At 39.8% G+C, this 25,854-nt stretch overlaps 1 protein-coding gene and 1 long non-coding RNA gene across 5 annotated transcripts in view; one reads left to right on the top strand and one right to left on the bottom strand.

The window, feature by feature from the left end:
• LOC123327689 overlaps nucleotides 1-24,871 on the top strand; it is a 36,381-nt gene extending 11,510 nt beyond the window's left edge. The window contains exon 3 of one of the 2 annotated variants that reach the window (XR_006542350.1): nucleotides 24,737-24,871. This is a non-coding gene — a long non-coding RNA (uncharacterized LOC123327689). Of the gene's footprint in view, nucleotides 1-10,715; nucleotides 10,919-24,736 lie in introns of those variants that run through there. The other variant, XR_006542349.1, reaches the window with a different exon arrangement.
• LAMA2 (laminin subunit alpha 2) overlaps nucleotides 4,497-25,854 on the bottom strand; it is a 708,999-nt gene continuing 687,641 nt past the window's right edge. For all 3 annotated transcript variants that reach the window (XM_025294565.3, XM_025294564.3, XM_044924246.2), the window contains 7 exons: nucleotides 16,737-16,849; nucleotides 16,008-16,197; nucleotides 13,791-13,946; nucleotides 12,183-12,336; nucleotides 9,597-9,727; nucleotides 6,811-7,033; nucleotides 4,497-4,867 (listed from right to left, as the gene is read on the bottom strand). In XM_025294565.3, the coding sequence (XP_025150350.3) occupies nucleotides 4,710-4,867; nucleotides 6,811-7,033; nucleotides 9,597-9,727; nucleotides 12,183-12,336; nucleotides 13,791-13,946; nucleotides 16,008-16,197; nucleotides 16,737-16,849 (1,125 nt within the window). In that variant the 3' untranslated portion in view covers nucleotides 4,497-4,709. The remainder of the gene's footprint in view (nucleotides 4,868-6,810; nucleotides 7,034-9,596; nucleotides 9,728-12,182; nucleotides 12,337-13,790; nucleotides 13,947-16,007; nucleotides 16,198-16,736; nucleotides 16,850-25,854) is intronic.

Consider the following 25,854-nt stretch of genomic DNA (forward strand, 5'->3'; position numbering starts at 1 on the left):
CTACTTCCTGTTTGTGGCACAGGGCTTCTCATTGCGATGGCTTCTTTAGTTGTGGAGCACAGGCTCCAGGTGCATGGGCTTCAGTCGTTGTGGTGTGGGGACCCTTAGTTGTAGCTCATGGGCCCTAGAGTGTGCAGGCTTCAGTAACTGTGGTGCATGGGCTTAGCTCCTCCGTGGCATGTGGAATCTTCCAAGACCAGGGATCAAACCCGTGTCCCCTGCATTGGCAGGCAAATTCTTATCCACTGTACCACCAGAGAAATCTGTGAATATTCTTTTATTTTTTTCAGTCTTAATTTTTTTTCTGTTGATAATAGTCACTGTTCAAAATAATTGATTTTTCTGATGCACATGTCATTCTTCAGGGAACCTGAAATGTACTGATGCTTTAGCTGTGCATGTATCTATATGTGTATATAGAAAGGCTCTATGATATCTTGCTAGGACTACCATAGCAAAGTACCACAGACTGGGTGGCTTAAACAACAGATATTAATTTTCTCACAATCCTAGAACCTGGAAGTCTGAGTTGAAGATGTCAGCAAAGCTGTTTTCTCCCTAGAGGTCTCTCTCCTTGGCTTCTCTCTGTGTCTTCACAGGGTCTTTCCTCTATTCCAATCTGGGTCCTATTTTCTTCTTCTTCAAGATGTCAGTCATGATAGATCATGGCCCACCCATTTGACTTCATTTTACCTTAATTCCCTCTTAAAAGAACCTATTTCCAAATACAGTCATATTCAGAGGAGCTGGGGGTTAGAACTTCAACATACGAATTTTGAAGGGAGATCATTCTTGCCACACTTTCACTTCAGTAATGGGCACAAATGTCATGTTCACTTAGAAAATGGGCACGAGCGCCAAATAGTGATGAGTCACCACCTTGTGTGTCAAAAATTCCAAAATAATGGAATTTAGGGCCCAGCCCGGGGCACCCCTTACCTTCATGCGCCCTTGGGTCTGAGGCACCTACCAATGCCAGTCCAGCAAATGAGTACAGTACCTAGGTCTGTATCTTTCTCTCTTGACTCAACACAGATGAAAAGATTGAAAATCAGATAAAAAAGTTGCTTCAGTAACAAGTCCTGTCCTTTGTAAGTGGGGGTGGAAAAGAAGACAGCACTCCGTACTTGCTAAGGCTGACTATTGTGTTTTGTTTTCACATTAATTGTAGATACCAATTTTCTATACAAAATAATTCAGTAAACAACACACATAAAATCCAGAGACTTTTCAATTTGTGAAAGTAGTCTTTTTCTCTGTTGTTAAGAGGAAAATCTAGAAGAGTTGTGTAGTTGGAGACAATAGGCGAAATCAAAAAAGAAAATAGTTATGATTTTTAAAACCACTAATTGAAGCTTTAAGTGTCTTCCAGGGTTCTGGTGATTTGGGGCTGAAATCTGCTCTGTTCCTTGCTTTCCTTTGTCAGTGGTGTTCACCATGGCAACTTCAATAAAACTCCCCTCACAAATGTTTTTCTTCTAAAGTGCAAAGCACCTTTTTAAAGAAGTCTGACAACCCGGTAGGAATGGGTGTTTGGAAAAGAAATCAAATGAAAAGTATTCTGCTTTCTTCATGATTGCTATAGGTGGCAGGAGGTGAGGAAATTTTTAAGGGTATAAAGTTGGGTGAAAAATATATTTTATCTTGTTTTGGAATAAAAATTGTATTTTGAGGTAGAAAATTAGTTTAAAATATGGTAGAGAAACTTGTCCCTTTCTTAACATTTCCTTATTTCTCATCTTAGTATTTGGACTAGCTTTGTACACACCAATTCATGAGCCACTTTGGAATGTGGATTTGTGTGGACAGATTTATCCAATACCTGATCCGTGGTGTTGCAGGAGACCCAGGTTCAATCCCTGGGTGGGGAAGATTTCCTGGAGAAGGGAGTGGCTGCCCACTCCAGTATTCTTGCCTGAAGAATTCCATGGACAGAAGAGCTGGAGGCCCACAGTCCATGGGGTCACAAAGAGTAGAACACAACCAAGTGACTAACATTTTCACTTTTTCACTTTGCTTTCAAATTTATGTATCTTTTGTTTCAAGATTCAAGAAAGGCATTAGCTGTTAATACAGTAGCCTAGCATCTTTATTCCTGCTATCCACTGATAATCCAGAATCAGCCTAAAATCATGTCAGTGTTCAGTAAAGAAGTAATATCTCCACTTTCAAAGCACATTGGTTTTCAAATAATTTTATTGCTTAGAGGTTGATCAAAGGCATTAACTAGAGTTGGTGTTTTTAAAAATGGTTTATTCATGGCTGTGCTGGGTCTTTGATGTGGTGTACAGGTTCTTTGTTGCCACGTGCAGGCTTTCCCTACTTGCAGCAGAGGGGACTACTCTCTAGTCGTGGTGCTCAGGCTTCTCATTGTGGTGGCTTGTCCTGTTGCAGAGCGTGGGCTCTAGATGCTCAGGCTTGGTTGCCCTGGGGCATGTGGGATCTTAGTTTCTGAACCAGGAATCAAACCCATCTCCCCTGAATTGGCAGGTGGATTCTCAACCATTGGCCCACCAGAGCAGTCTCTACATTCAGTATTATATTTTTGTGTGTGTGTGTGTGACGGAGAAGGCAATGGCACCCCACTCCAGTACTCTTGCCTGGCAAATCCCATGGACGGAGGAGCCTGGTGGGCTGCAATCCATGGGGTTGCTAAGAGTCAGACACAACTGAGCGACTTCACTTTCACTTTTCACTTTCATGCATTGGAGAAGGAAATGGCAACCCACTCCAGTGTTTTTGCCTGGAGAATCCCAGGGACGGGGGAGCCTGGTGGGCTGCCATCTATGGGGTCGCACAGAGTCGGACACGACTAAAGTGACTTAGCAGCATGTGTGTGTGAAAATGGCCAACACAAAGTTAATAGCAGGTTTCTCAAATGACTCCACAACTCTTTGTTGGAATAGTCGATAACTTTTCTCTTTAGAACAGTGGTTTTCAATCCTGATGGCACTTCAGAATTGCCTGAGAAGCTTCTGAAAAATCCTCATGCTCAAGGCTATCAGAATCGCTAGACCAGGTACCAATTCTCTGAAAGCTTGACTGATAATTCCAAAATAGAGCTAGGGCTGAGAATTGCTCTAGAATGAAGTTGTGTGGGCAAATTGTGTCAAGCAACCAGCAAGTGATGAAATGCTAAGAGTGTGTTAGTCATCTCCTTGATTAGAAACAGCACCTCCTATTCCCCCGTGGATAACATTGTCAAAGAGGATTATTCTTCCTTTGCTAAAATTACCACTGTGTGGAAAACCTATTCTTTTAAATGTTCAGCATTATTAAACTACAACTATTTTCCCTGGTGGCTCAGAGGGTAAAGAGTCTGCCTACAATGCCGGAGACCTGAGTTCGATCCCTGGGTCAGGAAGATACCCTGGAGAAGGAAATGGCAACCCACTCCAGTATTCTTGCCTGGAAAATCCCATGGATGGAGGAGCCTGGCAGACTACAGTCCATGCGGTTGCAAAGAGTTAGACACAACTGAGCAATTTCATCTCTGTTTCTATTGAAGATGGCAAATGAAATATTTCCTTAAGTTGAGGAGTAAAATCTAGGCCTGTCTTCTCATAGATCCCTTTGAAGATGATTGAAATAGTAAGAAAAAGACAGAACACAGAAATTTTTGTAGGAAATTAATTTGTGAGGTTAAATTGTACCTCAAAAAAGACTCAATGATGTATGCCTTTTAAGTGTCTGGTTTATTGTTTCCTCATAAATAAAATGCATTTTCCCATTATTCCTCTGTAATTGTATAGATGGTGATAATCACTGGAAACCTAAAGAGCTGAGAGCCTCAATACTGTAGGATCAAATGTGTGCTTAATTGTCATTCTGGAGCTTGGTTCTGGTGTCTCCCTAAAGCCTATAAATCATCAAACAAGAAAATCAAGTAATTAAGCTCTTTGGCCTGAATCTGATCTATACTTTCTACCGTCGCATAAAAAGGTATTCATTCACATGGCTAGTTAAACTCTCTAAAAATGAACCTGGATCAGGGAAATTATTTGCTAATGCTTTTACAAACATAGGTAGTAGGGAGCTGATCCCCTCCCAATCACACACGCCAAATCCACTGCTGTTTTTAGTGACTTCTACAGAAAGCTAAAGCTGACATATGTGGGAAAAGGATGATAAAGGTTTTAACTTGTTGTTGTTGGTCAGTTGCTAAGTTGTGTCCAGCTCTTTGTAACCCCGTGGACTGTAGCCCACCAGGCTCCTCTGTCCATGGATTTCCCAGGCAAGAATACTGGAGTGGGTTGCCATTTCTTTCTCCAGGGGATCTTCCCAACATAAGGATTGAACCCAGGTCTCCTGCATTGGCAGGTGGATTCTTTACCACTGAGCCACCAGGGACATTCAAAATAGAATTTAAAAAAAAAATCGTTGCCTTCACAAATTACATCTGAGCTCTTCTCAAGATGACTCCAGGGCATGTTGCAAATACAGCAAGTTATGATCAGTTGCCTTTTATCCTCAAAATCACATAAAACAAGCAATTATTTAGAATGCAATAAATGGTTTAATAGTTATGGACTTGAGAAAGAACTTGAATTAAAATTCAGTCTGGGATCTGAATTAGCACCGCTGGAATATAGAAAGCATTCAACATGCATGCACAAATTAGTTTTGATAGCATATGTAAGTAAAATGTATTTGCTTTACTTGATAATGGTTGTTTTGGAGGACCCTTCTTGGAGTTGAACTTATCTGTATTAGTTGGCTGGGCATGATACAGGTTGAACGCCCCTTAATTCCAGGGCCTTGGCAAAATTCACCTCCAGTGGCTTTCCTGTGCCTTTGGTAAGCTTCAGGGATCGGATGCAACCTCGGAAAGGAATGTTCGTTGTCAGGCCAAACTGGTTGAGGCCATCTGAAAAATGAAGCAGAGAGAGCTCAATTTTGAAATGCAGCTACTATGATAAGAGTGGAGTTTCCCAGGTGGCACTAGTGGTAAAGAACCTCCCTGCCAATGCAGGAGACATAAAAGACTCGGGTTCAATCCCTGGGTCAGGAAGATCCCCTGGAAGACGGCATGACAACCCACTCCAGTATTCTTATCTGGAGAAGTCCATGGACAGAGGAGCCTGGTAGGCTACAGTCCACGGGGTCACAAAGAGTAGGACATAACTAAAGCGACTTAGCACATATTAAGAGCATATATAAGTCAGCTGTTAGCTTAAGGTTCAATGAGAATGTTATGTGGTTTTGTTCTTAGCTTCGCTAACAGTTAAACTGGTAGTGAAACATTAACTTTTTTTAAACAGCTATGTATTATGAAATACAGTGTGTTTGCTCAGTCTTGTCCAACTCTTTGAGACCCCATGGACTGTAGCCTGTCAGGCTCCTCTGTCTGTGGAATTTCTCCAGAACACTAGAGTGAGTTGCCGTTTCCTCCTCTAGGGGATATTCCCAATCTAGGGATAGAACTCATGGCAGGAGGGTTCTTTACCACTAGCGCCACCTGGGAAGCCCTTGAAATATGGGGACATCTACAATTAATGATGCATTTGAAGACATCAAACAAAAAATTTGGTTTTGAAGGAACAAGTTTACAGGAGTGACTTAAAATTATTAAATTTTATTTAATGAACTAAAGTAACTGATGAAATAGTTTAAATATTGAATTAGGATGTGGACTTTTAATAGTGACTTTATTATTTCTATTATAAAAATAAATCCCCAAAGGTTAAGTTGGTTATGAGTGCACACAAAATCTTCCTCTTATTAAGGAGACAGTCCCTTCTTTTAGCAGGCCTTCTAGGTGCTAACTAAAATCCCATTTCATAGACTGTAAATGAAGAAGTATGTTATCTCTTTCATAATACTGTGGAGTTTATCTTTACTGAATCAGAAGGAGATATTTCCTTTCTTCCCCTCCAAAAAAAAATTATTATTTTTGGTGGCACCACATGATATATGGGATCTTAGTTCCCCAACTGGGCAGGGGTCAAGTCTGTGTCTTCTGTAATGCAAGTGTGGAGTCCTAACCACTGAGCTGCCAGAGAAGTCCCAGAAGGTGATATCTTCAAAAAGCCAGGAGCAACTTTGGAAAGAGGAGCTCAGAATTGGTCCCCATGACTTCTATAGCTTTCCTTCATCAACTGGTGCTGAATAAACATTTTGGCTGGTTTGTTATGGAGAGGAGCTCTATATAACGGGACAAAGTTTCCTCTTGCCAAAATACTGAAAGACCATTCCAGGAGTCTGTGTTATTACAGTATTTTATTAAGAGGCTCTTGGCTTATTTCTCATCAAGTTGAGCACTCTTGTTTATGGGCACTTTAGGTAACTCTGGTTCAAATGTTATATTTAATGTACTGGAGAGGTAGTTTTGAATGCAGATTTATTGCTTGGGTTTCTTTGTAATATAAACTCTATAATAGCCTAAGGGGGAAATTAGCTATGTTTAACCCAATGATTTCCAGAACTTAAGGAAATAAGTTCCATAATATTTTATGATTCCTCTGGTATATTAATTTTTAAAAAATCAGAACACCGTTTCTGGCCCTGATTGCTGTTAAATGTCTCATACTGTTCATAAGCCAAATTCATTTCCGCTAGCCTCCACTTCCCACAAATGAAAGTTTGGAGGCTATCATGAGAAGTCCAGTCCCATGTGGTTTATATAAGGAAAATGCTCATTTTACATGCTAGAAATGTCAGATAAGGTGTTATTTATTGGAGAAGATTCTAAAGTTGGGATGCAAGTAGACTTAAGTACACATTCTTGGGCATACTTATAGAATATAAATGTGTTCAAAACCACTAACGAAATAGAGCAAAGAAATTCTTGCGAGGGTAGGCAACACTTACCGGGGAACCCGCCAACAAACACAGGGTCATTTGTATCAGCAGATGTAGATGCTTGGTTTGGGCTCTGGGCTTCCACCTGGTTCCCATCGACTGTCAGCTCGAGGCGGTGTTTGATCTTTTTGGCTGTGACTTTATGCCACTGCCCATCACACAAGTGCCCTGGGACCCCAGCATCATAGATGGCTGTGAATCGACCAGCGCCATTGTCCACATGAAACATGAGCTAGAAAGCAGGACATTGAACGGTCACAGATGGTGTTATTAGAAGGGTAGCATGGTGATTCAAAAGTAAAAATGATCTCTAGGAAAGTCATCAGCTGCAATAGTTTGACATCAATGTAACTCAGGCATATTAACTTAAAATACAAATTTAATGACCAGGAGTCACAAATTATGCTGTTTGCTTGTGGATATTGTTGGGAGCAATAGGCAAGATGTGTGAAGCAGACAATAACTCAGCTTTCTGAAAATGTGAAATACAATTTGAGGCCAGGTAACAAAAAAGATAGGGTATACATAGGGGAAAATCCCACTGCAGATCTCTTTAGAGGGTGGGTGTTCTTAGGAAGATGATTTATAAATTAATTTGAAAGGATTTTTTTTTAAGATTTTCATATTTTAATTGTATATTTTTTTCCTTCACAGAATCTATTTTATATACAGGATTGAGACTTACGTAAATTACATTTTGGAGCAAGATCCATGTTGTAGGTACCAAAGACTTTGAGCCAGAAGGCCAGTTAAATTCCTAACAATTAAGAACTTAGACTGGAGTTCTTGTCTAAATGAGAAAAATGTGTTTTTAGTAACATGGAATGGTCCCTGAAACTTGAGAGGACAGAATTCTTTTGAAGCTGATGTAGAAAACAAACATAACGGAAACATTAAAAACAGTCAATTTGGCAAAACATTTGACAAGGTAAAAGAAAAGAAACAAGGGCTTTAAAAACAAGATTAAAAGTGCAAGTAAATAGGTAAAAAGTTTGTCAACTATACAGTGATGTAGATATCAGTTAAGATTTTACTATATTCAGTGGAATGTGTAATAATGGAATTCTGCATACAAAAAGAGCTTGGTGAGAAATCCATGTGGATCATGATGGAACCTGATACCCTGACGAGCTGAAGGGAACCATGGTTCTATAATAAGCAGGTGAAGAAGTAAGGCTTACTCCAACAAGATGCAGTGAAACTGTGTTTTGAAAATCTGGCAAAACTATTACATGTTGCTTATTTTTCCCCCGTTTTGTCTCTGTGCTCCTGCATCTTTTTGCTTTACTGCCTTTGAGGATGGTTTGAAGACTGAGAGGAAGGAGGGAAGAAGCAAAGAAAAGCATATTTTAGATAAATATGTGTTTTTTTCCTCTTGGGAAGTGAAATGTGAACATGGATGAAGTATGATTCCTGTTGAGGAATCAAATAGGAAACTTGTGAAATTTCTCACTTTGCCTTCCTCTTTTCACCTAAGCGCTGCAGCACAAAGGACATGTAAACTGACCATATCACTGCAGGTTGCTGGTCACAGGCAGGCAGGGAAAGAAAGGAATTTACAATTAGATTATCCATGGTGAGCAAACTGACACAAACTGTGGAAAACTCCTAAAAGACAGGAATACCATACCATCTGACCTGCCTCCTGAGTGTTTCACTGACTAAGCTAAAACCTTTGACTATGTGGATCATAAGAAATTGTGGAAAACTGTTAAAGAGATGGGAATACCAGACCATCTTACCTGTCTCCAGAGAAACCTGTATGCGGGTCAAGAATCAGTTAGAAACTTGTATGGAACAACTGACTGGTTCTAGATTGAGAAAGGAGTATGACAAGGCTGTTTATTGTCACTCTATTTAACTTACACGCAGAACACATCATGAGAAATGTCAGGCTGAGTGAGTTACATGCTGGAATCAAGATTGCCAGGAGAAATTTCAACAACCCCAGATATGCAGATGATACTATGCTAATGGCAGAAAGGGAAGAGGACTCAAAGAGCCTCTTGATGGTGAAGAAGAGTGGAAAAGCTGGCTTAAAACTAAGTATTAAAAAAAAAAAAATCAACTAAGATCATGGCATCTGGTCCCATTACTTCATGGCATTACTTTCCTGCTACTTGGCAGGAAAGCTATGACAAACCTAGACAGTGGGTTAAAAAGCCAAGACATCACTTTGCTGACAAAGGTCTGTACAGTCAAGGCTATGGTCTTTCCAGTAGTCATCTATGAATGTGAGAGCTGGACCAAAAAGAAGGCGGAGCACCAAAGAATGGATGCTTTTGAATTGTGGTGTTGGAGAAGACTCCTGAGAGTCCCTTGGACAGCAAGGAGATCAAACCAGTCAATCTTACAGGAAATCAACTCTGAATATTCATTGGAAGGACTGATGCTGAAGCTCCAATACTTTGGCCACCTGATGCAAAAGGAAAAGACCCTGATGCTGGGAAAGACTACAAGCAGAAGGAGAGGAGGGTGACAGAGGATGAGATGGCTGTGACAGCATCACCAATGCAATGGACATGAACTTGAGCAAACTCTGAGAGACCCTGAGGGACGGGGAATCCTGGTGTGCTGCAGTCCATGGGGTCGTGAAGACACAACTTTGTGACTGAACAACCACAACACAGAATAAGTATGTTGAAAACATAGAACACTTGAGGTAATCCAGAAGGATGAAAAGAATAAAATTAGCCTTCTCTCAACAAAGAACAGAACAGTGCTTCAAAACAGAGATTTCTACTTGTAAACAACAATACCATGAAGAGGCAGAAATATGCAGATGTGATGCTCACCTTTTCATCAATCATTTCAATACCCATTCCATCCATTTTTTGGCTGCTGATTCCCAGAAGAACTCCAGTGGTTCTAGTTGTGCGGAATTCAAATTCTACAAGAAGATCCAATCCCACTTTGAATCCATCAACTGTAAAATGAAGGTTAAAAAAAAATGTTGTGTATTCAAGTTTCAGTTCAGTTCAGTCGCTCAGTCGTGTCTGACTCTTTGCAACCCCATGAAAATGAAGCATGCCAGGCCTCCCTTAGGAATTGTTAATTCAAATTCATATAGTGCATTGGTCTTACTAGCTTTCAATTCATGTGTTAGACAACTATAAGTTCTAGATTTTCACATGGCAGACACCTCATACTTTTTTTCTTGGCTGCCTTCCTTCCTAGACTATAAATTCTGTGAGGGCAAGGACTTGGTCTATAATGCTCACCATTTTATTCCTATGCTTAAAGTATCTGGCACAGAGTGGAGGTTTAATATGTATTTGTTGAATCAGTGAATGAATATGCACTCAGATTGACTCAGAAAATCTCAGAGCCAGGTGTGACTGATAGAAGTCTTGCTATTGGATGAAATCATGCATTTCAATAGTTTTTCAGTAAAGTTTTACTACAGCACTCTAAATGGTTCCACAACGATCTGAAAAGGCTCAAATATCCCCAAACATTTTATTTATAAAGAAAGCAACTGCAATTTTGAAGGAGAAGATTCTGGGACATAAATAGGCTTTTCTAGTTTATCAAGTTAAGCCATTTCTCTATAATTTTCCATATTTGATTCATTGGTTTATTTCATCTTTTAGCACGTATTTAAGACATGCTTCTTAGAAACAAAGTGATTCATTAAGATCAGGCTAGACTATATCACCTGCATGAAATATTAGGGAAAAACTCATGAAATTTTTTTCCAGGTCTCATATTTATTAAGCAAAAAATAAAGGCTATGTGTAACCACAGCTATCTTCAGTGAAGGGAGGCACCTGTTATATGAAATACTTTTTTTTCCTACTGAGAAATTTGATGGATTTGGATGAATAAAAGTGGATTTAGAACAAATTTTGAGAATAAAAGGTAGAAGAAGCTGAATTGTCCTGAAAAACAGAATAATTTTGTTTCTGTTCTAGAAAAGAAGAAATAAGGAAAAGAGAAGAGTGACTTAAAGCAGTTCAGCAGAGGCAGGGGGAGTGAAGAAGCCATAAAACCCCCAGATACTGGCAACTGGAGAGCTTTTAAGGACAAAGATGTCAAGGCTTTAAATTGAACTTGTATGTTTTCCAGTGATGTAACCTCCTCTGACCACCCAAGTCTTATACAGCTTGTATTACACTATGTGTTGAGGTGATGGCAGGAGTTATTAGAAACTAGGGATGTGGCAAATTTTCCAGTCCAGTCTGATCTGGAATCCAAAGAGCCCACACAAGATGGCAAGTCAATCTGTGGATGTTAACTGCAGAGTCTGAAGCTGAATCTAATTTGACCAAGCTAATGCCAGATATCTGAATTTGCAGAAAACTTGAGAAAAGCTTTGGGCTTTCACAGAACATGGAACTTGGGGTTTAACATAACCTCCAACATTTCAATAAATAACTCATCCTGTGTTTCTCTGTTTTCTGCTCTGTAGAGGGGAAGTTTCCCACTTATTGGAGAGCTCTGCTCGTCTATCTTCAACCTTTGCATGTATCTTCAACTCATCTTTTAAACCCACCCTCAAATGTCAATTCCTCCATAAAACCTTTCCTGATTTTCCCAACACAACTGAATCATTTTTTAAAATATCCCCAGAACCTTGCTTGTATGTGTTCTACAGTTTCTAGTTATTTTGTTTTTTTTTTTTAACTTGTTTTCTTATGATTTCTGAGCATGAAGAATCTTAATCATATATTCTTGAAAGAAGAAATGACATCTTAATTACTTCTGTTCCCATGTTAACTGCTACACGTTACGTACTCTTTTTTTTTTTTTCCTAACAAACAAATGCATGTTCCTATGGTAACTATAGGACTGAATGCATCTCAAAGTATGTTAATATCAGATTTTTTTGTTATTATGTACAAGTTATTTCATATTTTTCTTTCCAAATTGTATATTCACTGACAGGGATCCAAATCTGGACTAGAAATGCTCACTGGAAAGAGGGAGATACTAAAAGAAAAGGAAAGGTTTCTTTCCTTGTGTGTAAGGGGAGAACAAGAAATGGAACCATGCAAGGAATTGAAGAGAGAAAGAGAGAAAAATACTATCTCATCTCCAGAAAGAAAGGCAGATGGGGGAAACTGAAAAGTAAATACATTATACAATAGAAACATATGACCCTTTTTGTAAAATTACATTTTTTTTGTTATTGATTTCCAGGGAAGGAGATAGAATAAACTCTCCAAATAGCCTTTTATTTCTTCTGTTAGTTTTTGTTAGAATCCGATGCATTAATCTTTAAGAGGCATTTTTAAAAATTACTCCTACAAGTTTTTATTTCTGGTTTAAATAAAGGATGCTAGTTTAGGAACCCAGGGACTTTTATCTTCCCACACAAACCAGAAGTCAATATTTGCACCTAGTTAATATTCAACAGGAAGGAGATGGAAGCACCTCACCTGCTTTGGCAAAACCTGTTCCATCAAAATATGTCCCTTTCTGAGCATTTGCGAAACACGTCCCAACTTGGTAGCTGGAGGTTGGCTGTTCAAGATCAGCAGGCGCTTCCACCATGTGAAGATTTCTAATGCAGCCATCAACGCTATAGGTCACCTAAATGTTCAGGTCAGAAGAAACACATACCAGATTTTAGCAGAAGTTTGCCCATATGTGGAGTATAATCACTGGTAGGGTGCTCTGTGTTAGAAATCATCAGCTGATTGACCTGAGGCATCCCCCAGACTCCCCAGATCAACCCTGTCACCCAAGGCTTCAGGGCATGGCTGCAGAGAATCCTGCGTCCTGCTTCTCAACTAACCTGCATCTAGCTGGGGGTATGACTGTTTTGATATTCTAAAATACTGCACACTATATCCCTAGTGGGACCCCTGGTTTGATAAAGGTCTGGGCCCCCTCTGGATATTGTAACTTGTAATTAGTATCTTTCTATTTCATGTTTCGAGTGACAGTTTATTAACCTTACTATATATACATTTTTTTTCATAGTCTGTGTTCAAGTTCTACTTGAAAATATAATTAGGTTTGGATCAGTGCTTCTTCCTTATGAAAATCTAATGAAAGCAGTCGACACTTTCCTAAGAAAATGCGCATATACATGAAACTTGAAAGCTTGCATGAAGCATTCAAAGTTTAGGGACTCTAGAAATAAATCAGTCATACTCTGCTTCATTATATTTCATCTGGGTTAAGGGAGGCAAGTTAACCACTCTTGCCACTCTCATTCAGAAGAGAGTGTTCAGAAAATCTCATTTTGATTAGCCTGGGTATCATAGCCAGTAGCTATGAAAGGAAAGGAATACTGATCATCATCCACAAGAGGGGTTAAATGCTGAGAATTGTAACCATCATGAACAACTGTCTTTGATGAAGAACAACCACATCATCACATGTTCTAATCTGAGCAAAGAAATGAACCACACGTGTGTGTAGTGCATTTTTTAAAAACACTAATCCCTTTTTTAAAGAAAAAATGCTTTCCAAAGCAAACCAGGATACATGGTCTGAGAAAAATTTATTGTGAATATTGATTTACAAAACTGAGAACTTTAAATTCTGAACCCAGTATTGAACAAGATAGATACAGCATCTCCCAGTATTTGCTAAATCTCTATTCCTGAAAGAGTACCATCAATATTATTATTATCATCTTTTTTGTTGTCTTAGTACCTTCTAGATACTTGGTATTCTTCTGAGCACTTTTAATATACTACCTCATTTAATCTTTCCAGTGACCTTGTTTGTTTGGTATTATTAGTATACTATTTTACATAAAAGGGGACTTTGTCAAAGAAAAATTAAGTAACTTGCTCAAGAGCACACAGCTACTTAAACAGTTAAGCACATAATCAAACCGAGGGAGTTTGGCTCCAGGGTCCACACTGTTTTTTAATATTGTCTCTCATAGATCTACCTAGAAAAATTGTCACTTCTCAGGAAAGATGACTTTGTATTCATCTATAATTGGGTCAATGTGACCTAATAATTCAAAATACATTCATGACTCAGGCATCTATTTTGGCAACAAAGGAAACAAATCAGACACTTACTGGACCGATTCTTCGAGTAGTGTAGTTAATGGGTAGCCCACCAACATACAGCATTCCCACAACATCCAGAATATCAGCTTTCTTAGGACTGATGGTTCTGTTGGAGGCATCATCTACATAAATAGTTCCTTCTTGCTTAACTCGCATAATCTTAATCTACCAAAAGAAGAGGAGTCATTCATTTCAATCACAGATAATTTCAGATATGCAGAGTATAAGACATAAGAACTTTCAGGATATTTCTTAGGAAAAAATGAAGTAATTTACTGAATGCCTAATATGTGCTAAACCCATAATAATCCGTGAAATTAAGAATATCTCAAAGTTTGTGTTTTCCATTAATACCATCTCCAAAAGAGTACATAGTCTTTCTGGGCAAGTTTTAGATTGAAGACTCTTCCACAGTTGCCAGGTGAGCATATGCATCAAGAGGTATGCTTGCTGTAAGGAAACCTGCCAGTGGAGAGCCCTGTCAAGAATTAAGTGGGCTGCAAAATTCATGTCCAATTTCAAAAGTGCATTAGTTTGATTGAGCAAAGTCTGGTCTCCCCAGCACAATTTCAGATACGCTACATCCCTCTGCTTAATAGGCACTTCTCGTGTAGAATTGGAGGAAGGGCAGTGTGTCCAAGTTGCACTGATGTTTCTGCAGCAGCTGATTAGTAGAATCAGGAGAAAGATGGAAAGCTGACTGGGGCTGAAATTATAGCAGTGGAGTGACTTATCTTCTGGGGCAGAGTGAAGCAAATGGTGTGAAGACTAGCTTGAGCATAAAATCCCTGAGTCTGAATTTAGGAAAAGGAGTATGTAACCTTGTGAAACGCTGGAGGACAACAATGGTTTAAAAACAAATCTACATCAGGATTAGAGTAATTGAAGACCTTATTTTATACTTATCTATGCTGGCTTTGGAAATGATTTTTAAAAAACCCTCAAGGATAAAACCCCTCCTTCATTTGGCTACTTAGAGTATTTAAACTATCTTTCTTAATCCCAGCCTCACTGTGGCCTGACAATATGTCTCTTTCTCAAGTATCATATTTATTATTCTATTAGCCGGAGATTAGAATAAACTGTAATAGAGCTCCTGCATAAAATATTTGCTAGTCATAAGCTCCCTAGAAAATTTCTTATTTCTAGATAACAAATTAGTTGACTTTGAGTTTATATCATTTTTTTCCAGGTTCCTTGGCTTTCTATATATGACAAGTTCAAGTATGTTAATATGTAAATTCCAATAGCTAATAATATCTTACTCTAAAAATTTAATTGGTCCACCTAGGGAAGCTTTACTTAATAGGCTACAACAGGTGCAGAGACAAATTCTGAGTGAGTTTTGTTTTAATCAGGCAGTATATTATCTACTTGCAGTCATGCCAAAGAGGACAGTAAGCTGGCAAATGAGCCTTCTGTGCCCATAACAGTACCAGCTTCTGGGTGTAAGGCCAACATTTAAAAAGTTGTTCCAAATGACTGTTGGTGGAAATGATACCCTAGAGGACTTGAAACACAGTGTAGCAGATTCTCAGACTCTTAGTGTGCTCAGACCTGTAGGGGGTGGGAGAGCAGGAGAAGGGAGCTTTAAGGCCCATTTTAGTGTTGCCAGCTTTTGAGTTGGTCAAATATTATGTCATAAAAGAGAGGCCATTTTGGCCCCTTAAAAATGGGAGAATAGAATTTCAGAATAAATATTATTCCTTTACATTGAATACATAGAGCTTCATGATCAACACATTCCATTGTCCCATAATAATACTTGCATGCATGCCTGCTCAGTCCTGTCTGACTCTTTGTGACCCCACAGACTATAGCCCACCAGGCTCCTCTGTCCATGGAATTTTCCAGGCAAGAATACTGGATTGGGTTGCCATTTCCTTCTTAGAGAAGGTAATACTTAGCGTATTGGGAATGTCTTCAATTGCCTGGCCCTAGTTTGTGGACAGATATTTGGGAACCACAGCTGTACAGCAATGATGGAATCTTGTGGTACCATGATGAGGCACACAAGTGTTCAACTATAAACCTATCCAGGTCTGACCCCATTTTCCTAGGTTGGGCAGTTGTATATGGCGCTTGCTGTATTTTTAGCCCCTGCCACATTTCAGTAGCCCCAGAGTCAGTGTCTGCACTGCAAAACAGTCCTGGGACCAGGGGCACGCTGATGGTTGCCCCCCAGTAACCCCGTGTAGGGCACTGCTGACATCCTGGGACTATTACCTTGTGCCACTGGCCATCATTGATTTTGGTGGGGATCATAGTGCTGGTGTCACCACTTCCCAAGTCATAACTGAAGTAGGGCAATCCATTTTTCAGCTGAACTGTAGCAAAATCAGCGTGGTTGATCCGTGCCATGTAGAAGAGCAAGCCTGATTCAGCTTCAGTTCGCACTTCAAATTCAATGGTGAGACTGTGAAATAAAAGTATGCAAAATAAAACAGGAAGAAGAGCGTTCTTACCCTAGCATAGGGTGGTATCGGGTCACGGTGCCTTTTCATAAAGGATGCACACATGCTTAGTCACTCAGTCCTGTCCAACTCTTTGCAACTCCATGGACTGTAATCCACCAGGCTTCCCTGTCCATGGGATTCTCCAGGCAAGAATACTGGAGTGGGTAGCCATTCCCTTCTCCATGGGATTTTTCCACTTCAGGGCTCAAACCCTAGTCTCCTGCATTGCAGGCAGATTCTTTACCAGCTGAGCCACCAGGGAAGCCATTTCATAAAACATAGCAAAACCTTTTCAGAGGTGAGGACTTTCCAGGTCTGCTGAGTTTCTAAACTGGGCTTCTCGGGCTCAGATAAATATATTTCTATTCTTTACTGTACTTAGTGAATTAAAAAAATCTCACCTCATATATTAATAAATCTAGTTAATTAAACTTGAGTAAATGAACATTTAGTACTTCCATTTATCAGTTCTTATCTAATATCTCAGAATAAATCATACCGGTTTTTAACTTTGGTGTCGTCGAATGCAATCGCAATGTGACTATTTCTCGAAAGCCCAAACTGTTTGCTCCCTATCAGGAGAGCTGGTTCTGATTCTGCTGCACAAGGACCCTGTAAAATATCAAGGAGAGAAGAAGCAGAGATTATGGACTCCACTCTTTAAAATGTAATGCTGCTGTCTAATGGTTTCTTATATTTCAGTTTCATGTTCTCACATAATCTCGCTTAAGTTTCTGAGAAATAAAAGCAGTCTCTGATTCATCTCTGTAATCTACTGCATAGGAGGTACTGACTACTAAATGTTCCATAAATGTGAAACCGTTTTCTTATACTGTACCCTTGAGTTGCCAAAGGCATGTGCTCAAAAATATGCATTGATTAATTCATGTTTCCACCATCCTTTAAAGTGTTAGTTGCTCAGTTGTGTCCAACTCTTTGTGACCCCATGGATTGTAGCCTGCCAGGCTAATCTGTCCATGGAATTCATGGAATTATCCAGGCAAGAATATTGGAGTGGGTTGCCATTTCTTTCTCCTTTAAGGAAAACTATTATTTATACTTCCGAGAAAACTGGAATTTCCTTCTCACTTCTACTTCACTTATGAAGAGTTATCCGCTTAGAAGATTGAACAGGGAAAGTGACAAGCTAGCCGCTGCCGGGTTATGAGTGGAAAAATACGTTCTTTCTTCCCCTCCCTGTTTCTGTCTCCCACTGTCTTACTTTTTCTTGAAAACTATCAGTGCTAGAAGATTTCTGTGAATTTAGACTTTCAAGTTGGTGTTTCTCAACTTGCAAGTCAGCCATTCAGTCCCTTAGCTTGTTGCTAGGCAACCCAGCACAGTTTTTAATGTAACCCACCATATACCATTTCAACTGCCACCTTTCAAAGATCAGCTTCCTAGGGTGCTTACAAGGGAGATCTCGCTGCAGGGCTATCAGAGGCAGGCTTCCTGTGCAGTCACTGAGCTTACTGCCCTGCTGGCATCATTTTGAAATTCTTAATAATTTTTGAACAAGGTGCCTAGCATTTTCACTTGGCTCTGGGCTCTGTCAATTATAAAGCCGGACCTGGCTGGGTGGACCTTACTTGGCTACAGTAACCCTCAGCTCAATAGATAATCAAGGCTTCTCAAGTTACCAAAGCCACCTTTCCCTGGTCTCTATTTTCACAAAATAATTCCAAGTACAAGCTGCTTAAGAAGTCTTTTAGAACACGACGTACACAAGAAAATAAATAACCCGCATGCTCTCAACAGCACATCTGTTTTTAAAGATCTGCACTTTAATAGCACTGGACGGGCCACTGCCCCAGTGCATGCTGAGTCAGCAGAGATCCTCAAAGAGCCCAAGGTGGGCTCTGGATACAGAAAGCTCTTCCCAGAGACTGTACCTTGGAGATGAGTCATCAGCGCACAGGAAATTTTTCCTTGATGAGGAAAAGCCTTGCCCTCTTTTCTCTTGAGCTTAGTCAAATGGAGCACTCTGCCACAGCAGGTAAAAGGCTTTAAGTGTCTTAAAATGCTGTAAAATTGGCCTTTATGGAAGTATTTCCCTGACCTAGCTTCCCAGGAGATGGTCAGTTACAAAGAACAGACTGTGGCTCAAATTCACACAGATATGCAAAAACTCAGCGGGCAGAACAGAAAAATGCTATCTATTCATGCAGCTGACTGGGCCTCTCTTGGAATCAGCACATGGCACCTTTCTTATTACACTGCGTGCAAAAAAGAGCCCACAATGGAAAGATCTTGGTAGCTTAATGTCTCAGCCTTCAGTGATGCTCTTAATAGAACTGGATCATTTATCAGCCTCTCAATATTTTCCGTAGAGACGACTATCACAACGTACGTAAGTAGCCTGCAGTCCTCCTCAGAAATCTTGAAGAGAATCTGACCTGCTGGGAATCCATCAAGGGGAAGGATTTAGCTAAAGCATCTCTAAACCCTCAACTCTGAAAACTGAGGTCTTGAAAAGGTCACTTTATGTGGAGGAATTAGGGAACGATAATGTGTAGCCCTAAGGGCTTCCCTCATAGCTCAGTTGGTAAAGAATCCACCTGCAATGCAGGAGACCCCGGTTCAATCCCTGGGTCGTGAAGATCCCCTAGAGAAGGGATAGGCTACCCACTCCAGTATCACCTTCTTTTATAAAATTGGCAATTGAAAGAAGACAGAGAAGTACCAGTGTAAGAGAATTTTCTGTGTATCTACTTTAGGATTTAAACGCGAAGACAATTCTCCAACAGTCTCTAGTCTGGTAATGTTTCTGCTGCAAGCCTCAATGCCTCCTCTCACTTGGTTAAAGGGAGATGGGATGGACTGTGTCTAAACTGCTTTCCTGTGGGCAAATCTGAACCCAGGCCTGACATTCCCAGAAGGTTACCTGTTGTATCTCTTCTTTCTCCTCCCTCAAACCCCTCGGAGGGCAGAGTGCTCACCTGGCCACTCAAGTGGCTCTTTTCCTTCTAACCACATTTTGAAGAGGCACCATGTGAGATGGGATAGAAAATGCCCCAAGGTTTGCACAAGACTAAAATGATTTTGTCATTAAAGACATTTTCAACCCTGCTTCCCAAAGAAATTGAAGCTAAGGGTCTTCTAGTGACATAATTTTAAGTAACCTTTAAAGAATAGTTGTTGCAAGATGAATTGTCTTCCTTCAAGCCAGTGTGAACTCGAGGGGAGGCATCATCTTTATGGACGTGACTTGTGTTATTTTGGAAAAACTGATCTCTGAAATGTGTTAAAACAATGATACAAATATCAGGGGATCATCAATCTCAGCATGTTACAATCCTGCCACCTTGTGGTGACTCTTTAAAGTACACATGGGGAAAATATGAAGGGATAGGATGTGCTTGCTCCATGTACATCTCTGCTTGGCAGCTGACAAGATGTATGCAGACAGGACTTGGGGGGGAGTCTAAACATGGCCATGCACCTGTTGGGAGCAGCAATGCGGTTGGAGAGGACTCTGAAGGAAGCTGTGCTTCCCATAGCCATGTTTAGGCAAGTGGATAGAGCCTCGGATTGGCAATGGAGCTTAACATTTTCACCTTCATCCTGTTACTCAATTAATTTCAGATCAGAATAAAGCAGGGGTCACTTCCAACTGCTGACTTTTGGGTTTAATTTAGAAATGTGTTATTGGATTCAGAACGACATATGATTGGTGGATAAACATTGCTTGACTTTAGATTGGTGCAGAGTAGAGACTTTAATTTTATTGACCAAAATTGGCATCTCTGTTCTTCAAAGCACCAAATGATGAATGATTTAAAAATTGCATAATTGAAGTATAGTCTGCAAAAATACTGATTCACTATGCTGTGTACCTGAAAATGATGTAATATTGTAAATCAACTATACTTTAATAAAAATTAATTCAAAAAGTAGCACCATTTTCTTCTTTCATGAGTCAAAAATTCTAAACAAATGAGGGCTAAAATGACTTCTTCAAAGTTGGATGCATCTTTGTGATGCTCTTCTTTTGGCATGAATACTAAGCAGAAGATAATTTTTATGGTACAGACTTTAATATTCTGAAATACAAAACCCCTGTTCAAGTTTTTTACTGAGAAACTGAGTTATGTTAACTCTCTGAATATAAGCTCTTTTGGTAAACAGTGGCCATTGGTAGTTACATTTACACACTAATGTCTGAAGAGTAATTCTTTGTGGTATGGAAAAATGTATGTTTCCCCTTTAAATACATATCAGTATCCACTCGATTTATTGGCCAGGACTGTACTAAGCTTTTAAAGTCGTAGCATTAAATCTGCAGGAGGAATATCTTTCTTTTGCTCTATTCTTTTCTACCTCTTTTTCACATCTCCCCCAAGAGCCCTGAACTGCAGGGACTCCTCATGGCTATTTATCCACTCCTCTTAGTATTCACATTTTAGACTTTGAAATTCAAAGTTCAACATTCCAATAAACTTCTAGTTTAAACAAACAAAAAAGAACAACCATGCAGCCAGCGCATTGTATATAAATCCACACAGGCCACATTGGTTGGAAAGACTTGGTATAAACGGCATATATACCTGCAGAGAACTTGTCACATTTTGATAATTTTCTGTAGTACTAGAAGTCCACACTCTTATCTACTCTTATCCTTGGCTGTGCTGCATGAGAAACATCCACAAATAGAAGATGCAGAAATGTTTTTTTTTTTCTTTTTTTATCCAGCGCTAAACAGGTTAAAGAATAAGAGAGCAGTATGAAGAGAAGATCGGAGAAGGCAATGGCACCCCACTCCAGTACTCTTGCCTGGAAAATCCCATGGACGGAGGAGCCTGATAGGCTGCAGTCCATGGGGTCGCGAAGAGTGGGACACGACTGAGCGACTTCACTTTCACTTTTCACTTTCCTGCATTGGAGAAGGAAATGGCAACCCACTCCAGTGTTCTTGCCTGGAGAACCCCAGGGACGGGGGAGCCTGGTGCGCTGCCGTCTATGGGGTCGCACAGAGTCGGACACGACTGAAGTGACTTAGCAGCAGCAGCAGCATGAAGAGACGATAGCTACCACACTATCCAATGAGATAATATGTGGAAAAAAAACATGCGCTCTGATCTATGATGTTCTGGCATGTATTAATAATAGGATTGACATAATCCATTTCACAGGGCAGGGCTTTCTCAACATACTCTTAAATTGCCCTGGAGGAGAGTGAACATTGTCCTCCTGCTGTAAGTTGCTGGTTGGGACAGGTGTGACGTTGTAAAGAAGGAAATGAAGGCGACAGAATAGGAGAGGATGCTGTCAATTGTGCTGGAACAAATAAGGGACACGTAGACGGGTAGTTGCCACTTCTGGAATTAACGCGTAAGTCTTAATTCTTAAATAAATTCCTAAAATTCTGAATTTTGATTTAAAAAGAGAAAATGGTGAGAATTGAAACTGATAGGAGACTTGAGAGATAATAACCATATCGTGTTGGAGTTTGTTTAAAAACAGATTGCTCACCCCCTTTCCCTAACCCTTGCTCTCACCTTAGAAGTGCGAAAGGTTAAAGTAACTAATTTTCTTAGAAGAAGGTTGGAGTGTTACTGTGAGCAGGTACTTTGCACACAGTGTATAATCTAGGCCATAATAATCCTTGTTATGCCAAAAGAATCCACTGGTCATAGCAAATACTCTTTTTCAACAACACAACAGACAACTTTACACATGGACATCAATCATCAAATGGTCAATACTGAAATCAGATTGACTACATTCTTTGTAGCTGAAGTTGGAGAAGCTGTATACAGTCAGCAAAAACAAGACCAGGAGCTGAATGTGGGTCAGACCATCAGCTTCTTATAGAAAAATTCAGGCTTACATTAAAGAAAGTGGGGAAAAACCACTAGGCTGGCCAGGTATAATTAAAATCCCTATGGATACACAGTGGAGGTGACGAATAGATTAAAGGGATTAGATCTAGTAAACAGAGTCCCTGAAGAACTATGGACAGGGGTCTGTAATATTGTACAGGAGGCAGTGAACAAAACCATCCCAAATAAAAAGAAAAGCAAGAAGGCAAAGGGATTGTCTGAGGAGGTTTCACAAGTAGCTTAAGAAAGAAGAGAAGCAAAAAGCAAAGGAGAAAGGGAAAGGTATACCCAACTAAACACAGAGCTCCAGAGGACAGCAAGGAAAGACAAGAAGGCCTTTCTGTGTGAACAATGCAAAGATATAGAGGAAAACAGAAGGGGAAAAGATTGGAGATCTCTTCAAGAAAATTAGAACTATCAAAGGAAACTTTCATCCCAAGATGGGCACAATATAGGACAGAAACTGTAAAAAACCTAACAGAAGTAGAAGAGATCAAGGAGAGATGGAAAGAATACACAGAAGAACTGAACAAAAAAGATCTTAATGACCTGGATAACCACGATGGTGTGGTCACTCACCCTGAGCCAGGAATTCTGGAGTGGAAGGCAAGTGGGCCTTAGGAAGCTCTGCTGTCAATAAAGCTAATGGAGGTGACGGAACTCCAGCAGAACTATTTAAAATCCTAAAAGACGATGCTATCAAAGTGCTGCACTTATGTCAATTATATCAGCAAATTTGGAAAATCCAGCAGTGGCCACAGGACTGGAAAAGGTCAATCCTTATCCCAGTTCCCAAGAAGGGCAGTACTAAAGAATGTTCAAACTACTGGACAATTGCACTCATCTCCCATGCCAGCAAGGTTATGCTCAAAATCCTGCATGCTAGGCTTCAGTATTACATGAACCAAGAACTTCCATATGTCTAATCTGGGTTTAGAAAAGGCAGAGGAACCAGAGATCAAATTGCCAACATTTGCTTGATCATAGACAAAGCAAGGGAATTCCAGGAAAACATCTACCTTTGATTCACTGACTACACTAAAGCTTTTGACCTTGTGGATAAACAAACTGTGGAAAACTCTTAATGAGATGGGAATATCAGACCATCTTACCTGTCTCCTGAGAAACCTGTATGCCTATCAAGAAGCGATGGTTAGAACCTCGTATGGCTGTTTATTGTCACTGATTTATTTAACTTATATGCAGAGCATGTCCTGAGAAATGCAGGGTTCGATGAGTTACAAGCTGGAATCAAGATTGCCTGGAGAAATATCAACAACCCCAGATATGTGGATGATATCACTCTAATGGCAGAAAGTGAAGAGGAACTAAAGAACCTCTTGATGAGGGTAAAGGAAGAGAGTGAAAAATCCAGATTAAAACTAAATATTAAAGAAACTAAGATCATGGCATCCGGTCACATCACTTTATGGCAAATAGAAAGGGGAAAGTTGGAAACAGTGACAGATTTCCTCTTCTTGGGCTAAAATCACTGCAGATGGTGACTGCAGCCATGAAATCAAAAGACATTTGCTCCTTGGAAGAAAAGTTATGACAAACCTAGACAGCATATTAAAAAGCAGAGACATTACTGACAAAGGTCTGTCCAGTCAAAGCTATGGTTTTTCCAGTAGTCATGTATGGATGCGAGAGTTGGACCATAAGGAAAGCTGAGCGCTGAAGACTGATGCTTTTGAACTGTGGAGTTGGAGAAGACTCCTGAGAGTCCCTTGGACTGCAAGGAGATCAAACCAGTCCATCTTAAAGGAAATCAACCCTGAATACTCATTGGAAGGGCTGATGCTGAAGCTGAAGCTCCAATACCTTGGCCACTTGATGCAAAGACTCATTGGAAAATGCCCTGATGCTGGGAAAGACTGAAGACAGAAGGAGAAGCAGGCAACAGAGGATGAGATAGTTGGATGGCATCACCGATTCAATGGACATGAACTTGGGCAAACTCCGGGAGATGCTGACAGATAGGGAAAGCTGGTGTGCTGCAGTACATGGGGTCATGAAGAGTCGGACATAACTTGGCAACTGAACAACAATAACAACAATCCTCAGAGTAAACATTATCCTCTTTTTCAGTAGGATTTCCTCCATTTAGAGAGGACAAGGCAGTTATTCAGTGAGCCCCCTGAGTTCACTGAGTAAAGGCAGGTGGGCTACAGCAGATGGAGAGGCAGACCTCTGTCATGGATCACTTGGATTGACGACCTGGTTTGTTTCCTCAGTGACTCTCAATGTGGTTGAGCTGAGAGGGGCTCACGCAGCATGTTTCTCTTCCCCAGTGAGGAAATCAGCTATATAACTGGTGGTTGTGGAGAAATAAATGCAGAAAAAACATTTCTTTCCAATTCATCTTTTAAAACATTTATGAAAACAAAACACACTTAAGAATATTTTTTGAAATGATGAAAATCATCTCTGGACCATATCCATCATCTGCTGTTAGCATCTGATGCATTTTTTGAAAAGATTTTTCTTATGTGTTTTTCTAACTATTGATATAGATATGATGATGCAGAATACAGAGTCTTATATCCTGTTTTCCCCACTTAACATAATGTCATAAGTATGTCATTTTATATTGTTTCGATTGAAAGATTTTAAGTACAAGAGTATGGTGACATATTAAAACTTGCATTTTATGGATCTGTTTTCACACCTCTAGGTACCACTAACCTGGATGGAGGTTAACGGTGCCCCCTGCCATGCTTCTAATTTTCATCTTGGAAGCTAGCCAGTTGCGTTTGCAGTCCATACTTGGCATTTATCCTGACTGACCTCCTTGCATATTTGGTTACTGTGCTATTTATGGTAATGTCTACTTTCTCAAATATGTCTTTCAGTTTCTGTTTCTTTAGTAGGCTCTTAATACATATTGAAATAAATGTCATAAAATAAATGATGATATCTTACCAATCTTTGCATTTTGTAGACTCTTAGTAAATATTTGTCATAAAACATAGCCTTTAAAAAGTAGATACTTCTCTCCACACACACAAATAATGAATGAAAATGAAATAAATCAAATTAAAAAGAGGAAATACGTATGGTTCCATGATCTGAAACTCTGAAAATATAGTACAACCCAACAGTGATGAAAGATTCTAAAATACACAAATTTGACCACATGGTCATAAGTATTACAATGTGCAAGTCTGATGTTCTGTGAGTCTTTCTACACCAACCCACAGGACTGTTACTCAACCTCTCTTCTGCTTTTGTCTTCTCTGTTAAGTGGATCACTCTTTTTTGTAGAAGTTAAATACACTGCTGAGAGAAAACTGGAATTAGAACAGAAGGTTATAAGAAAACTTAAATGAGTTAAAATCTCCAGTCCAGATGTGAAAGGATCTTTGTTTTCAGAAAAAGGAGGCAAATATGATCTCTAGAAACCACAGAAGGATATGCTTGAGATCTCCTAAAAGGCTGTGTTTTAAAACACAACTAAGAAAGGTGATCACTAAAAAGAGAAAAAGAAGGGCGACTGGTAGGTCCAGCAGAGTTATTCACCAATAAACCAGACCAATTCAACGTTTACTGGCTGAGGGACCCAACTCAAGAGAATTTCAAAGGCCCTCAAAGTTTTGGTTGACCAAATACAGTACCTAACGAGGAACTGATGGCATGACACATCTGCTTAAAACATTAAAACGTTCTCAGGTGTATTAGTAGAATATGACGACAGACCAGTGGAAGGAGGAACTCTGCTGTCCTCTGAACTGCGTACTCCAGTTTGAGTAGTATGGTCTATTCTAGGTGCCATATTTTGAAAGAGATATTTCA

The sequence above is a fragment of the Bubalus bubalis genome, chromosome 10, assembly GCF_019923935.1.
Source record: "Bubalus bubalis isolate 160015118507 breed Murrah chromosome 10, NDDB_SH_1, whole genome shotgun sequence".
NCBI classification, from domain to species: Eukaryota; Metazoa; Chordata; class Mammalia; order Artiodactyla; family Bovidae; genus Bubalus; species Bubalus bubalis.